At 44.2% G+C, this 18,176-nt stretch overlaps 1 protein-coding gene across 1 annotated transcript in view; it reads left to right on the top strand.

Moving 5' to 3' along the window:
• The window catches only part of LOC112233389 (autism susceptibility gene 2 protein), a 461,350-nt gene that overhangs the window by 298,078 nt on the left and 145,096 nt on the right, over positions 1-18,176 (top strand). Inside the window, 1 exon segment of the mRNA XM_042309687.1 lies at positions 13,165-13,194. Coding sequence (XP_042165621.1) covers positions 13,165-13,194 — 30 coding nt within the window.

The following is an 18,176-nucleotide window of genomic DNA, read 5'->3' as shown; positions in this document are numbered from 1 at the left end:
GGTGGGGAGTATACCTCAGGTATGGATGGGGCAGGGTGGGAGTATACCTCTGCTATGGATGGGGAGGGTGGGAGTATACCTCAGCTATGGATGGGAGGGTGGGAGTATACCTCAGCTATGGATGGGGCAGGGTGGGAGTAAACCTCAGCTATGGATGGGGCAGGGTGGGAGTATACCTCAGCTATGGATGGGGGAGGGTGGGAGTATAACTCAGCTATGGATGGGGCAGGGTGGGAGTATACCCCAGCTATGGAGGGGCAGGGTGGGAGTATACCTCGGCTATGGATGGGGGAGGGGAGGGCTGGGAGTATACCTCAGCTATGGATGGGTGGTGGAAGTATACCTGAGCTATGGATGGGGGTGGGAGTATACCTCAGCTATGGATGGGGGTTGGGGGGCTGGGAGTATACCTCAGCCATGGATGGGGGTATGGATGGGGAGCTGGGAGTACACCTCAGCTGGGGGAGCTGGGAGTACACCTCAGCTATGGATTGGGTGTTGGGGGAGCTGGGAGTATACCTCAGCTATGGATGGGGGTTGGGGGAGCTGGGAGTATACCTCAGCTATGGATTGGCGGTGGGAGTATACCTCAGGTATGGATGGGGCAGGGTGGGAGTATACCTCTGCTATGGATGGGGAGGGTGGGAGTATACCTCAGCTATGGATGGGAGGGTGGGAGTATACCTCAGCTATGGATGGGGCAGGGTGGGAGTATACCTCAGCTATGGATGGGGCAGGGTGGGAGTATACCCCAGCTATGGATGGGGCAGGGTGGGAGTATACCTCGGCTATGGATGGGGAGGGGAGGGCTGGGAGTATACCTCAGCTATGGATGGGGGAGGGGGCTGGGAGTATACCTCAGCTATGGATGGGGCAGGGTGGGAGTATACCTCAGCTATGGATGGGGCAGGGTTGGAGTATACCTCAGCTATGGATGGGGCAGGGTGGGAGTATACCTCGGCTATGGATGGGGGAGGGGAGGGCTGGGAGTATACCTCAGCTATGGATGAGGCAGGGTGGGAGTATACCTCGGCTATGGATGGGAGAGGGGAGGGCTGGGAGTATACCTCAGCTATGGATGGGGCAGGGTGGGAGTATACCTTAGCCATGGATGGGGAGGGGAGGGCTGGGAGTATACGGTGTATATAGTGTACACCTAGACGGAGAAGGAGATGCTTGTCAAGTTTGTCAGGCATGTCATCCACATAGGCCCTTAGAGATGTCTAATGCAGTAAAGTGTCTGGTCTGGTTTGGTGTGTGAGAGGTTATTAGGGATCAGGATGAGGAGGGAGAGTGTCACATTTACTCACCTCCTTTCGAAGTTCATTGTAATGCAGACTATTTTTACATCAATAGATTGGCAAATTACCACCATTATTTATGTATACTATCAATTTTGACACAATTTTATATGATTCAGTTTGCCTGCAATGACACAGGATAAAATGGATTTGCTAGTGCTGAGGGATTAGTGCTTTTTGAGGTCGGTTCGGGTTTAGATGATTATTATTATTATTCTTAAAAATAATCACGGTTTTCGATTTCATTAAACATTAAATGCACTATGCATTTTGTGGGTTGAATGCACTATAAAACAAATAAACTATTAGGCCTAATAAAAGTCCCATGATGGTAGTGACTGTCCATTACTGCTCATCACTTATTCACATTACTTTAATCAAATATTTCAGTTGTTGTGTATATTACATTTGTTTTATTTGATGACTTTATTATTTAATTCCAAGTCTTCATCTATACGAACCTGCTGCCTATGCTGTCTGACAAAATCACTATTTTACTAGTTCTTCAAAGTAAATAAGACGTACTTTTATGATTGCTGAATACCAACTGTCAATCACTTAGATCATGTATTTTCAGGTAGAGGTACCTTGCAAAGCAACTGCTCTCTATCCCTCAGATTTGTGCATTCTTCTGTCTTTTCTCACCGTGTCAGCCCCACACTAACCTAATGTAGCAGGCGTAAAAGAAACACATGGACCGGACAAGTAGGCGCACGATGGATTATGGTCATAGTAGTTAAATACTTCCCTGTTGGAAACTACAACTCCCTACTACATTGCACCGTTTGGGCTTGATCTGATTCATCGCTAGAGAAACTGTGTAAGGTGCGCATTGAGCTCACAATTTTTTTTTTAAACTATTCATGGGATACAAATAATTTTACCGACTTCAGTTATGTTAACTGAATTGTACATATATTTTTTGACTAATATGTCCCTTTTTCATTTGCATGTCCTTCAAGTTCCCCTTGTAGTCTGATGTATCCAGATGTTTTCTATTCTATACATTGAAAACTTTATACATTACCCTGAACACATACAGCAAATGAGGCTGACATTGACAGTGACCTCTCTGTGTGTGTTGGAATAGATCACTGCAATAAAGACACCAACTGACATCAATGCTATTGTATGCCGTGTGCATTAATTAAAATGCACACTAAGTGGACCTGTCTCAGGGGACGTGCCATAATGGTGCAAACAATGCATCTGATGTATGTAATTGTCTCAAAATCCTTCCATTAATCCTTGATTAAGCCAGCATCTGCTTGGCACCCCAACCCCCCGACTATGTTACGGTTGACTTCACAGGAAAACGAGGTTCAAGGGTGGTGGTGTGTGTGTGTGTGTGTGTGTGTGTGTGTCTGAGTGTGTCTGAGTGTGTCTCCATCCGCTAACCTTCAGTAAATGCTTCCCTCCTTGAGGCGCCCCCTCCTCATCTCACCATTCTACCCATGGATTTGTTACCTTCTTATAGAGAAGCCCTGGCAGGGCGGGCGGGCGCGATGCCACCCCTGTAGATCAGCTGAGTGCTGTGCCCTGCGGCACCATCTGTCTGTGCCAAGCACCACTCCAGGGCACTGTTGGCACATCTGTTGAGGAGAGCAGCTTAACTGACAAGTTATTTTAAAGGTAGACACCCCCTCCTCCCAACTCCCGACACGCACACAGATACCAACACACATGCACACACAGACACACACACACATGCAGGCACAGACACCACAGACACAAAGACACTCACACACACATCTACACATTCCCTACCCCCTCAGCCCATCTTTTTACCACAGGCAAAATATGTAAGTGTATCTGTCTGTGTATGGTGTGTGTGATTTTCCCACTTGTGAAGAGGTTGTGTGCCTTTCAAGCGTTCCTCTTTTCCACTTGTGAGCTAACACCTTCAAATGGAATCCCTTTACACATGCACAGAGCCCGCTCTCTAATTTTCCATTATTGGTGTTGTTCTATTGTAAACCATAAGAGATTTAACAATATGGAAATAATCATAAAAAATAACCTCTTCCAAGAAAGTTCTCTCTCTCTCTCTCAAATCTTTTTTCAATAAGTCTGGGCAGATTCCAGAGGAATGAAACTTTAAAAGAACGGGTCTAATGTTGCACTCTCGGATATTGAAAACAGAGGTCATAAACTATAAAGCTATTATTATTTTCCCTCCATCTCTCCTCCTCTATTCCAATGACTGGAATCCTGCGTTTAGTTTGCGGTCTCAATGAATGTCGTCTGGATAAAGTTTTACATTTGAAAAGAAATGCCTTCAGATGTTGGCCTGCTGCAATTGGATAGGGGTGGACGGGTGAGCGGATCATGCGTGGTAATGTTGGGCCAGACAGCAGACCGCTCCTCCCTCTCCTTTCTCTCTCTCTGATCTGAAGGGAGGGACACACTTGGCCAGCAGAGGAGACGTTTTGCCTAGCTACCTAGACTCCTTGCTTCAGCCAAATTCTATGCCATGCCCACGGACTGTAATTTCTTCTCCACAATGAGTCTGGATCTGAGTACCTACCTGACCCTTCACCGAAGCCGAACACATTCAGGGCCATCTGATTGGTCCAGAAACCGATGGGTTGGGCCAGAGCCAGAACACACGTGGGTAGACCGTCATTGGTTTTGGTTGGTTAGACGATCCAATCGCTAATGACTTTGTTTTGTACTACTGTACGCCTCGCGTCACCACAAACTACTTCAATGATGGCAGTCTCAGACTAAAGTATGTAGTGAACAACAGAGCAGTGGAAGAATAGTGTGAGTCGTCAGACTAGGAGACGTTAGCCTCATGTCACTATGGCTGTGCTACAGACTGTCTGAACTGAAGCCCTCCAGCTAGTAGGATGGTTTGTCCTTTTTCCTCTTCCTTCTCCATACTTTATATGACAGCTAGACATCAAGCAGATGCTAGGGAAATGAGATGTTAGATGTCATCGCTACAGACCTTGGTTTTATTTTAATGACTCACCCTAGTCAGACATGTCATGTTGAATTTCCTTCTATTTGGGAACCCAGTGTTTTTGTAAAACAGTCTTTTTAAGAATATTTGGCAGGAAAAAATGCAATGTTTTTCCAAGTTTTTTCTGGGTTAGGAACAGAGGTAAAATTATCTGAGGTCTGGATTTATTTAAACGGCATTCCACCATGATCCATTGAACATGTTTGCGTGATTCGCTAGTGTGGCTGGTCATCATTTTGCCGTTAATGTATCAATTTTAAACCAATGAACCTGATTTAGATTAAGAGGTTTTAACCTAAAGAATGTATACCGGTAGATCGTACCGTTCAGTTCACCCCTAATATATAGTTACAGGTTGGAGTTACAGTTGGGCTTTGTCATTGAGATCTATGGTAGCCTAATGGCCAGGGTACATGGAGGAAGTGGATGTTTGATTTCAACAGGCCTTTGGTGTGTCTGTCTGGAGCAGCCTGTCTGACTGGACAGTATCTCTGCTTTCTGTCTCCAAGATGGATGGCCCAGTGTCCTTTTGCCAACAATGAGAAAATCTCTCTTCATTCTTTTCACTCTCTCTTATTTTCTCTCGCTTTCTCTCTGTCGGAGGTGAAAGTATTATCATAATAATCAGACATTCCATTTAGCAATCCACTCTCTCAAACTCATTTGTAAGTCTGTCCTGTTGGCCCAGTCTGCTCCGGTCCTCAGTCCTACCGGTGCTCCATGTGTTGTAAACCCTGAGCTCATCAGTCTCCCCTTACTACCAGGGTGGATTTGCTATTTACTGTTATTTACTGCTATTTCCTCAGCTCACAGTGGTGGTACTAGGACAGGGACTGGCTGGCAGGCCTTGCATGGGGATGTGAGAATGAGCATGGCACAGGTCCCTGCCTGCCTCATCACCATCACGGCCCCTATGTTACCTGTGAATAACACGCCAGAGTCCAGGCCCAGCACATCACCATATTGTGGGAGGGAGTTTGAGGAGGGAGGGAGGAGCTCGGAGGAGAGGCACAGGCTCGGCAGGCCCGGGCTCAGCCACCTCCATGGCAGGCAGGCCTCCCTTCCGCTCTGCTCTGCAGGGAGGAGCGCGAGGCTCCAAGATGGCAATCAAGCCTTGATTTGCCAACACATTTCTAATGATTAAAATGTAATTAGCACCAGCGAGCGCCTCCTCCCCAGCTAATTTCCATGCACACTGTGACAGGCAGGTGGTTGGCGGCGCCCGGGCCCCAGCAGCAGATGGAAGAGCAGGCAGCGGGAGAGGAAAAAAACATTTTGCCATGCGACTGTTTGCATCAGAAAACCATCAGGACGTGCAGCTTTACTCTGGGAGGGAGAAAAAAAGAAGAGGAGCCCTTGACGGCGGCATATCAAATTGGCACCGTCTGAGCTGACCCTGGCAATAGCTGCCATTATTCATGCTGCTATCCCACTAGCTTCCAAGCTGGCAGACAGGCAGGCAGGTGGGCAGACAGACAGACAGGCGGGTCGACGGGCAGACAGTTTCTATTTATCCTTTATTTAACCAGAGAGTCCCTCAGCTTTAACCCCTTCAGTGATCCTGCAGGAAATGTGTCCCAGGCAGATAACTATCCCCAGTCCTCAGCTCCACTAGACCCTTAAAGGAAACAGATATCAATGGTACTGTCATTAATTCTAGGGTCATGGACAGTGACCAGCAGCACCTCGTGATAGTACCAGACATGGGGATGGCATGGCACAATGATGCATCCATCCAGCCATATTGAAGAAGTTGACATTTGAGTGAATATTTGGTCTGACTATTGTGACATGTCTCTCTGAATGGTTGTTTATATTTCTTTGATTGACACAGAATCTGTATACATTTGAGAAATGTAGTGTATTTGGAACCACATATTCCATGATTCCAGATTATATGCCTAAATGTTATGTTTCTAAGTAGCTACAGTACAGAACATGGCGTGCATCTCTCTCACGCATCTCTGTTTGATGTGGTGGGCAAGACTCCTTATGACAATAGTTGTTTATGTTGGGGAGTTTGGCAGAGCCAGACACAGAAAGACCCTGCTGTTGCTTATGAGAGGATAGCAGGACGGAGGTAGCTGAATCATTTACCATTGAGGACATCTCTCCTCATGTTCCCTGTCTGTTCCCTGTCTCCTCTGTCTATTGGGTTAATATTATCTCAGCTGGAGTCTGGAGAGGCTTACGGACACAGAATAGTTTTATCCTACTCTGAGTCTGATATAAACAAAAGCCTTGATGCTTGGACACATTATAGAGAAATTTGTAAGTGCACTCAGCCAAAAGGAGGGGTAGAGGGTGGGGGTCGTGGCGGGGCGGTCGGGGCAATCAGAAGTGCTCCGGATACAGGCCAACATCAACAGTTCTTAGTGCTGAGGGTAATGTTTGACATTCCTCTGTTACTTAACCTAAACACTGAGGTCTGGGGTCTGCGTTGTACAGTATAATGTTGGGGCTGTGTAAATACCACTGGGCCTGGCTAGAGTATCGCTTTCTATGGCTGCTGCCCTCCTTCTCCCCCCGTCTTCCTCAGAGGAGTAATGGTTTCCTTATTGTACATGACTGCATTAAATTACGCAGACTTCCTCAAGCTGCCTCAGCCTGTCTGAGAGCTAAGCTCTGGGTTCTAAATGGCCCCATTGTTGTACTGTAGGTACATATTTTTTACATGTCTGTGTGTTTTACATATTGATGTCCTAGTTTTTCTAGTTTCCTTTTCAAAATAGTTTTTGCAGTTTGTTCTCCTATTTACAGTAGCATACTATATCTATTCATTTCCATGAGCACTCTGATTTAAAACCTTATCAAATCCATCCAAACTCCAAATGTGCAACCATAATGGTACTGTAGTTGAGATATGTCATCCACATAATCTTTGGCTCACAGTGATATTATCTAGCCTAGGCTCCCTGCAGTGCCTCTGTTTTTCAACATGGGACTCAGTAAATGGAAAAGAACACAGTAGATTTGCCAATGATGGTGTTCCTCTCTCCGAGCCACACTGCGTAACTGCATTTTAACGCACCATGATCACTAATCAGTGACTGACGACAACCGACTTTTATGTTAGAAGTGTTTGTATCTTTTTAGCGTTATTATTTTTGGTTGCTTTTCCCTGTGTAGTGCAGTGAGTGTGAGGGAGCGTGGCGTCTTGTGCTTAAAGGACGAACAAATTGCCTGCCCTTGCCTGTCAGTCTTGATCTCTGGCTTTCTTGCTTTGCTCATTATAAAGGTATTTCCATTTTATTGAGTTTTCTCATTTTTTTCTTCTCCCACTCCCTTTGTAGTGCAGAGAAATTTGCATTCCTCTATCCTCGGGGGAAAAAAGTAATGACAGCAATTGATTTGTATTTTCTCTTCCCCCACTAGCTGTGTGAGTGTCTCGTGTAGTGGCACCTGCAGAAGCGACAGGCACGGGGATGAGAAGCGAAAGAGAGCAGTTGATTAAATCATCATCAAGTCGTACCGCTAGAAAGTCAATTCTGCTCGCCGTCTACAATGATATCCTTTTATCTTAAAGTAATGAGCTATGGCACTTTTGCATCGGGTAATACGATGACTTCTATTAGCATGTTCCATTTGCTTCATAAGCAAGGGCAAATCATTCCAGTCCTCTTCCATCTCGACAATCAGAGCAGTTGGCTGCACAGGCAAGCAGGGAAAAAGGGATGGAAGGGGGGAAGAAAAGAAAGAAAGAAAAAAAGGCTGAGGGTGTTTTTTATGGATCACAACAACAGTGGAAAAAATGTATCTCCCCATTATTTGAATGGTCCCTGCACAGAGACTGCAGGGACTAATGCGCCTTGGGTAACATTACTCTTGTCACATTCTGAAGGCTTAAACACATGGAAGTAGTTCAGACAGTAATACAGGCCCCTTTATTAGTGATGGGGGGAAAAGTCAATACAGTTACATATCACAATATCATTTTGGACAACATTTTATTGATACGTTGACTCCAAGTAATGGCTAGCGTTAGTCGGAAGTACCTGCGCAAAAACTCAGTTCCATTTTCTTTTAAATATTGAGCCAACATTTTTTAAGCACTTTTATTTCCATGACTTATCAAAACTCGTTTCTATTATGGCTCCTTCTTGTCTCTCTGCAGCAGACATATAGTGAGCAATATGTTTGGAACATCAAATCACAATAAAATTGCAGTAGCGAATCGCAATACATGTACATCAATACAAGTATCGTGATAGTATACTATCGTGATAGTATCATGGGGTCCCTGGCAATTCCCAGCCCTAATAGATAGTTACAGTTAGCATGCATCATTTGTAGAACATGCATTGTTGTAGGTAATGATGTACATTAACTTGTTTATGTTTCCAGCTGACAGGCTATGTAGTCTATATTTGGCTGTTGACTTGACTCTGTGCACTGTGAATGAATTAACACAGGGGGAAAGAAAGGAGTGATGGAGGTAGATAAAGAGGGGGAAAGAGGGTGGGAGGGAGAGTGTTAGAGGAGAGTGTTTTCTCAGTGTGTTTATTGCCTCTGCATAATTTATGAGGTGCTGACCATCATGGCAGTTTGCCGGGGGCTGGCCCCTGGGGCCGTGTGGGACAGGCCGGTAAATTGGATGGTGTGCTCCTGCTGAGCACGCTGCCCAGCACAGGCCCCTCTCCCTCTTCACTGGTCCAGTCAGCCAGGGGAATACAGAGCCAGAGGCCCAGCCTGCCTTTTACCTTTGAGCTCTGCAGGGAGCAGGGCCCCGGCTCTGCAGAAAGGAAAAAATAGAGAGCACCAGGCTTAGGGAAGTCACCGTGGCCTGGCTCCCATGCGCTGTCAGTCAATCACCCAACACTGGGCTGGCACAAGGGTAAACCCTCTGTGTTTTAATCAACACTAGCCCCCCCACCCCCGCTCCACACACCCAGTGCCTTCTTCATTTCCGACTCCAGTGCCTCCCCGCTCCTCGGCCATATGCACAACTTCGAGGGCCGCCGGCCACCCAGCATCCCGCTAATTAGTTGATAAAGAATTAAGTGAACCTTGAAATTGAAATTGGGGAAGAAAAACTGAAATCCAACTTTTTTTCTCCAAAAGACACCCTTCCTGTTTCTCTGTTCTCTCCATCTTTCCATCCTGCACCTAAAATCATTTATATGAACAAATTCGAATTTTTAGTTTTGAATGTTAATCAGACCAACCAGGTGCTTGCGTGAGATATTTTATGGACTGTTTGTTTCATATTCATGTCCATGTCTAAATAGTATAATGGAGTGGTCTAATGACATTGGCCCAACAGATCCATGGATGACGCTATTGCCATCGCAATGCACACTGCCATATTCCACCTGGACAAGAGGAATACCTATGTAAGAATGCTGTTCATTGACTATAGCTCAGCCTTCAACACCATAGAGCCACCCAAGCTCATCACTAAGCTCGGGGCCTTGGGTCTGAACCCCGCCATGTGCAACTGGTTCCTGGACTTCCTGATGGGCCGGCCCCAGGTGTTGAAGGTAGACAACAACACCTCCACCACGCTGACCCACAACATAGGGGCCCCACAGGGGTGCATGCTTATCCCCCTCCTACACACTGCCTTCCCTACACACAGGCCAAGAAGAACATCAAGGACCTCAGCCACCCGAACCACAGCCTGTACAACCCGCTACCATCCATCTATCAGCTGGGACTGATAGACTGAGAAACAGCTCCTATCTCTAGGCCATAAGTCTTTTAAATAGTCACCACTAGCCGGCCTCTGCCCAGTACCCTGCCCTGAACCTTAGTCACTGTTACTAGCTAGCTACCACCCAGTACTCTACCCTGTACCTTAGAGACTGCTGCCCTGTGTACATAGTCATTGAACACTGGTCACTTTAATAATGTTCACATACTGTCTTACCCACTTCATATGTATATACTGTATTCTAGTGGTGGCTCATCTTATAATACTGCTGTACACACCTTTTCTATTCATATACTGCCCATACTGTCTATACACCATGATATATATTTATATATATACAGTACCAGTCAAAAGTTTGGACACCCTTACTCATTCAAGGGTTTTTCTTTATTTTTACTATTTTCTACATTGTTGAATAATAGTGAAGACATCAACACTATGAAATAACACATATGTCACGTTCTGACAATAGTTATTTTGTGTTTTCCTTGTTTTAGTGTTGGTCAGGACGTGAGCATTCTATGCTGTGTGTTTAGTTTGTCCGTTTCTATGTATGGCCTGATATGGTTGTCAATCAGAGGCAGGTGTTAGTCATTGTCTCTGATTGGGAACCATATTTAAGTAGCTTGTTTTGTGTTGGGGTTTGTGGGTGGTTGTTTCCTGTCTTTGTGTTATCTGCGCCAGATAGGACTGTTTCGGGTTTTGCCACGTTTGTTATTTTGTTTTTGTGTAGTGTTTACGTTATCGTCTTTTATTATAACTACGCTGCATTTTGGTCCTCTCCTTCGACGGAAGAAAACTGTTACAACATATTGAATCGTGTAGTAATCAAAAAAGGTTTTAAACCAATCAAAATTCAAAGTAGCCACCCTTTACCTTGATGACAGCTTTGCACATTCTTGCCATTCTCTCAACCAGCTTCATGATGTAGTCACCTGGAATACATTTCAATTAACAGGTGTGCCTTGTTAAAAGTTAATTTGTGGAATTTCTTTCATTCATATTGCGTTTGTGTTGTGACAAGGTAAGGGTGGTATACAGAAAATAGCCCTATTTGGTAAAAGACCAAATCCATATTTTGGCAATAACAGCTCAAATAAGCAAAGAGAAACGACAGGCTACCATTGCTTTAAGACATGAAGGTCAGTCAATCTGGAAAATGTCAAGAACTTTGAAAGCTTCTTCAAATGCAGTCGCAAAAACAATCAAGCGCTATGATGAAACTGTCTCTCATGAGGACCACCACCACAGGAAAGGAAGATCCAGAAATACCTCTGCTGCAGAGGATACGTTTATCAGAGTTACCAGCCTCAGAAATTGCAGCCCAAATAAATGCTTCTTAGAGTTGATTGTTGCTTGAAGTAACAGACACATCTCAATAGCAACTGTTCAGAGGAGACTGTGTGAATCAGGCCTTCATGGTCGAATTGCTGCAAAGAAACCACTACTAAAGGACACCAATAAGTAGAAGATACTTTCTTGGGCCAAGAAACATGAGCAATGGACATTAGAGCGGTGGAAATCTGTCCTTTGGTCTGATAAGTCCAAATTTGAAGTTTTTAGATCCAACTGCCTTGTTTTTGTGAGATGCAGAGTAGATGAACGGATGATCTCTGCATATGTGGTTCCCACCGTGAAGCATGGAGTAGGAGGTTTGATGGTGTGGTGGTGATTTTCTGGTGACACTGTCCCCATCCAACCTGACAGAGCTTGAGAGGATCTGCAGAGAAGAATGAGAGAAACTCCCCAAATACAGGTGTGCCAAGCTTGTAGCATCATACCCAAGAAGAGGCATTGACTACTCCATCTCTGCACCCCACACATACAATTATCTGTAAGGTCCCTCAATCGTGAATTTCAAACACAGTATTCCAAAACATGCATCCTGTTTGCAACAAGGCACTAAAGTAATACTGCAAAAGAAATTCTCTTTTTTGTCCTGAATACAAATATGCTTGGGGCATATCCAACACAACACATCACTGAGTACCACTCTTCATATTTTCAAGCATGGTGGTGGCTGCATCATGTTATGGATATACTTGTCATCTGCAAGGACTAGGGAGAAAAGGAATACAGCTATAAGCATAGGTAAAATCCTACAACCTGGTTCAGTCTGCTTTCACCTTTCAGCAGGACGAATTCACCTTTCAGAAGGACAATAACCTAAAACACAAGGCCAAATCTGTGGCGGTAGGTAGCCTAGTGGTTAGAGCATTGGGCCAGTAACCGAAAGGTCGCTAGATTGAGTCCCCGAGCCGACAAGGTAAAAATCTGTCGTTCTGCCCCTGAACAAGGCAGTTAACCCACTGTTCCTAGGTCATCATTGTAAATAAGAATTTGTTCTTATCTGACTTGCCTAGTTAAATAAAGCTTAAACAAAATAACAATAAATACATCTACACTGGAGTTGCTTACCAAGACGACATTGAATGTTCCTGAGTGGCCTAGTTACAGTTTTTACTGAATTGACTTGGAAATCTATGGCAAGACTTGAAAATGACTGTCTAGTACTGATCAACAATCAAGATCTTGAAGAATTGTAAAAAGAATAATGGGAAAATATTGCACAATCCAGGTGCGCAAAGCTCTTAAACATCCCCAAAAAAGACAGCTGTAATGGCTGCCAAAGGTGCTTCTATAAAGTATTGACTCAGTGATGGGAATACTTGCGGAAATTAGATATTTCTGTATTTCGTTTTCAATAAATTACCAAAAATGTCTAAAAACTTGTTTTCACTTTGTCTTTAAAGGGGTAATGTGTATAGATCTGTGAATATATATGTTGTATTCCATTTGGAATTCAGGCTGTAACACAATAAAATGTAGAAAAAGTCAAGGTGTATGGATACTTTTTGAAGGCACTGTATATATTTATATTCCAGACTCTGACATGGTTCATTCTGATATTTCTTAATTTAAATGTTTGTATTTTGGGGATTTGTGTTTATTTTGTTGTGTTACTAGGTATTACTGCACTGTTGGAGCTAGAAGCACAAGCATTTCACTGCACCTGCGTTAGCATCTGTAAATGTATGTACACAACCAATAAAATTGGATTTTAATATGATGGAAATGCTCATCTGTACTCAGTTCTCCATTAAAGACCTGATAAAATGTGTCGTGTGACGAGGTAAATTAGATTCTGTACACTCACATTTAAATTAAAGCAAATGAATAGGAGGGCAAATTACAGGGTATATGCCTAGTTATTCTAACCATGTTTCTGTGTTCTCTTACAGTGTGACAGTGAGAGCGACCAGGAAGACAAGGTAAGACTCCATCTTAGTGTTTACCTTTCTCTACCAAGACATTCCTTTCTTCCTGCAACGCAGATCTTTTTCATGTATCTTTCATCAATGTGGTTTCAATGAGGATCAAATATTAGACTTTCTTTAAGTGTACATTTCTATTTAATTAGAATTAAACATCTAGTTAATAACTGTGAGAGGGGACTAATTAGCTGCACATTAATTATAAATGACTAAATGATGTGCGAAATCTAAATTGAACTGTTATGGCTTTAGATTACAGTTAAGTGGAGCTGCTATGGCTGTGTGCGTTTCCATTAGGGTTTATACAGTATTTTCTCAAATTGTTTCTCACAGAAGCATTGTGTTTACAAGACATAAACAATGTACTTCACTGTCTTCACCGGTAGTATAAAAGTAAAATAATAGTATAAAAAGTGTAATTCTTTAGTTCATATTCTTGAATTATTCTAAATATTATTAGCCTCTCATCATATTGTATCGGAGTCTCTTATCTTAAACAGACTGCATTTTAATGTAACTTGGTCCAAAACCATGTGGCTCTGACTGGTCTGTATGCTGCAAAGTTGGACCTTTGCCAGTGGTCTCAACATATTCACAGATAGTAGTCTCCAGATCCTTCTGAGCAGCCATATTTCCCAGGAACAGTAAACTTGCCACTGTAAATCCAGAAAAAGTGTGATGATTTAGAATACCGTTTGTTGTTTTGTTTAGTCGCTTCTGTAAATTGAGTCATTACTCAGTGCCGTCAATTCAAATTACCCCTGCCGCCGTGGCAATTCCTTTTGTTTCAGCAACACGTCGTAGCCTGTAATTCCCTTAGTGATTTTATTCATTCATCCCGGATCATGTTACAGTGGTGATGAACAGAGCTGAGCGCCACGCTGTACCTTTCTGTCATTGATTAATTGTGTATTAAAATAACAGAGGAGTGAATGAGTAAATAGGGGGGCTCTGACTGCCACAGTTCTCCTCTGTTACGGAGTAATTGAAGCTCAAGCTCCTCAGCATCATCCTCGTTACCCTGTAGTCACCACAGTCACTATCTGTCCCTGCCAGGCATCAGCCTCGCTCTCTTTCTCTCTCTCTCTCTCTCTCTCTCTCCAGCCACCACCAGGATCATTTGAATTCTGTGGATGTGTTCTACTTTAGAACACGGCTGTGGAGAGGAAGGGGGGGGAACAGTCGTTTTAAAGGGTCAAATGTATTCAGATGAGGACAAACGTGGCTTATTTCGTTTTCTTCAGAATCAGGAAATGGAAAAAGTGTTCCCAGGAGAAATCCCTTTCTGCCTGGTGTAGAGAGGCCTCTGCTGTGGTGACAGGAGCCGCAGGGGCTCTGATAAGAGCCAGCTTTTTGCCTCTCTCTTATTGTGTGTGTGTGTGTGTGTGTGTGTGTGTGTGTGTGTGTGTGTGTGTGTGTGTGTGTGTGTGTGTGTGTGTGTGTGTGTGTGTGTGTGTGTGTGTGTGTGTGTGGGAGTGTGGTGGACGAGCGCGTGTGTGTTCTTTTAATACATCCTGTCTCCAACGGACAGTCAACGCTGTCAGAAGACATGGATGTTCTCCTGGGTGCTCTTTACAAAGTGACCTGTTGGATGGGATTCCTCTAACATGACATGATAATGATGTGTTGGCTGACAGATAGAAGCCAGGGTCCTCACACACATATGCATGGACACGCACACACACACACTTGTCCATTATTAGCCCAATCTATCGGTCATTCCCTTTCTTCTCTATGACAGTGTCTCACATGCAGAGTGCTTTTCGGGTTAAGACATTGATAGGGACAGGGTGTTCTCATCCTACTGTCACTCTAATAGACAATATCACTATACCATGATTACTGTAGCTGTTAGAATGTTAAAGAAGTGTCTGTGATTCTGTGTCTGGTCTTAGGCTGAAGGAGATGGTACACTGTCTATAGCACCGTCATGTCTCTTTGTCCCTGTAATCGTGACTGATGGCCCATCTCATTGTTGCCCAGAGTTTTCTTGAATGATATGTTCTGTCCTCTTTCATCAGGCAGAGTGGGATGGTCCATCTCGTCTCAGGGCCTGCACCTGGGGTCTGTCCAGGGACTGCCGGTGGTTGATGAATTGGTGTCGGTATATGGCAAGGATCATCAACTAGATTCAGCCGCGGGTCGACTTATTCTTGAGCGGATGGTTGGGGGGCCGGAAACACAATTAAAATTCATTTGTAGACTACAAATTGACCGCAAAAGCCCAAACAGATATGTTTGACTAAAACATAATAATTTCAAACCTTGCTTACAAGCGTAAACGATAATGTGTGTCTCTCTATTATGAGTGTGAATACTTGGGAACAGATTTCCTAAATGTAAACACTTGGAGCTGATCTCCTGGTGATTTTACAGTCTTTTACGTCCTACAATGAAAATTGACCCCCATTTTTTTGTTGTTGAAATGATACATTTTTGGCATAGAAAACTTGGGGGGCAAAATAAATCCACCCGCGGGCCAAATTCGCTCTGTGGTCCGCCAGTTGGGGAAGCCTGGTATATCGGATACGAGTGAGAGAGAAAAAGCTCATCCCAATGAGTCTCTTCTCAAAGCTTTGGCCTGCCTGGATGTTCCAATCCTGGCTCTGGCCGCAAAGTGTGCTTGGCCCCGAGGTTCCATTCTGGAAAGCTAGTCAGTCATTGATTGTGTTCCGGCTCTCTTTCACTTCCCAGGCTAGGCAGCCCGGGGGATCCAGGCTCGAATCTGATCCAGGATCAGGTGGTTCTTTTTATTATTGCTAACAGGTAAGACTGGGCTGTTCATTTGGAGCAGCTTGAGTCCCATTATTACAGCAGGATTACAGGCAGGAGTAGAGGATAGGAGAGGAGTTGCAGAGAGAGAGAGGGGGAAGGATTCCATAGCCTAAAGGTGCCTTTGATGTGGGCCGCCAATATCCAATAACATTCCCCGTTTCATGGCGCAGTTAACGCCAACAGGTTTTTCACCATCTGAGAGCGTTTAAAGGCTGATGAGGCTAAAGTGAATATAAAATGGGTTCAGTCTTAAACTTTAATGTGCACGTGTTTATGTGCCCAGAACATCTTTCAGTAATTTAAAAAAAATATTCTGTGCTGCTCCTTGGGCGTGTGGATACAACGCATAGTTGCGTAAGCTTCAATTCCCTCAAATATATAGCTTTTATGTTAAAAAATGCTTTTCATGAGAAATCTTTTGAAGCATTAGTTCTAAGATGGAAATGACTGTTCCATGGAAATGACATAGTCACGAGCACCAGCCACTCTATCCAGACCAGACTAGCTAAATGCTTAAGTGGTTTTGCAGGTAAGTGGCACCTTAAACTGCCAGTCAAATTATTTGCAAAGATATCTGGTGGTGTTCTAGTGCTTTTTACTAGACTAGAGCGTCAACCTCCAGCCCTGAGTGACTGAAGACTACTTAGGCCTTTTATGAAGATGGCGAGTCCTCTCTCTTATCATTCAACAGTTTTTTTATTCCACCTGGCGCAGAGCCTCTTTACCTAGACTACACCTTCACTAAGTGTGTATTTATTCACCATCAGTCTATCAGCATTTGGCCACTAAGCAGTAAATGCCATTTTGAAAGCGGTTTGTGTCTTATTAACGACCTGGCATGGAAAAGTGGTGTAATTTGCCATAGTTGGCTCTTATTGGAGGCAAGGGGAGGCTGTAAGTGGGTGCTTTAGTGGAGCCGCCATGGAGAGGACCTGTTTGTCCTTGACATCAAATAAAGATCTGAGCTAGTAATATATTTGCTGTTTCTCTTTTTTTATTGTATTGCAGTGTTTGCCCTCAGGCAATTACAGCAGAAGTGTGGAGTTTCTCAATCATTCAACAAACAAACAGCTCTGTATATAAAAATGTTTTATCTTCTCTCCTCCCCCCCCATACTGCAGGGGAGCTGGATGAGTAATAAAAAGCAGAGAGCGACTTGTCAGCGTTAAAAGATTGTGCTTTGCCCCTCCAAAGGAAGAGTATAGTGTTTACAGGCTTGAGTGGGTGCTCGCTAGGCCGAGGCTGAGGCTGATTGCACTAGAGTAGCCTGTCAGCCCTTGATTTGTCATGTACTCTATCATCCTTGTCACTCCGCAGAGCGTTGTCATAGGTAACAAATTTGTACCCCCCCCAAACTCCCTCTCCCCCTTCTCCCATATTTGTACCCAGTTCATGTAGGAAATTTGTATTTACTTTGGGGGAGTGTAATTTGTTCCTCATGGATAATATGACCCTTAGCGGAGTCGGATCATGGGTTAGTTGAAGTGATATTTTCCGGTAATGGTAGTCGTACATCATGGCTGTCAGGCCGGGTTAGGAGGCGAGCACATTATAGCTCCATTTTAGCACTGCAGGCATCTGGGATTATTTTCCATAACCAAGTATGACATGACCGCTTTGCGGAGTGTATTACATTTTTACTAGATTTTTCTCCTCCCTCTACAACCTCTGTGACTTTTCCCCAGGACCATGGGGGAGGAGGGGGCTCAGAGCTGCCACTGTGATGGATACCCTGGAGTCCCAGCAGCCCCTGCCCAGGTTAACCAATGTCACAGACCTACACAGGTCCCCTCCATGCCACTATGGACAAATCCACACTCCCTCCGAGACTGACCACAGCAGCCTGCTCCCTAGACCACACACACACCCACACACACGCAACACACTAAGCAACACAGAGAAAAAGATCAAGGGAGCGAGGGAGAGGGAAAGAGCAGGCTTTTTTTTCAATAACAAAAAGCTATGAAATGAGTTACCATGGATGTGAGGAATATAAAAATGATTGTGTCTTGACATTTGTCCCTCTGAGCAATTTTCGCTTAAGACGGTGAATCAGAAAAGCAGCCCTGACAGATAGAGAACATTCAGACAGCAACACCCCTTCCTCCCTCCTTCCTCCCTCCTTCCATCCCTATTTCATCCAATCTTCACTTTCACGGACAGAAATTGTCCTCAGACATGGCAGAGAAGACAATGAAAACAGC

This window comes from Oncorhynchus tshawytscha, linkage group LG30 (assembly GCF_018296145.1).
Source record: "Oncorhynchus tshawytscha isolate Ot180627B linkage group LG30, Otsh_v2.0, whole genome shotgun sequence".
In the NCBI taxonomy this organism is placed as follows: domain Eukaryota; kingdom Metazoa; phylum Chordata; class Actinopteri; order Salmoniformes; family Salmonidae; genus Oncorhynchus; species Oncorhynchus tshawytscha.
Note: the sequence above shows the minus strand (reverse complement) of the source record. Positions and strands in the feature narration are given on the sequence as shown.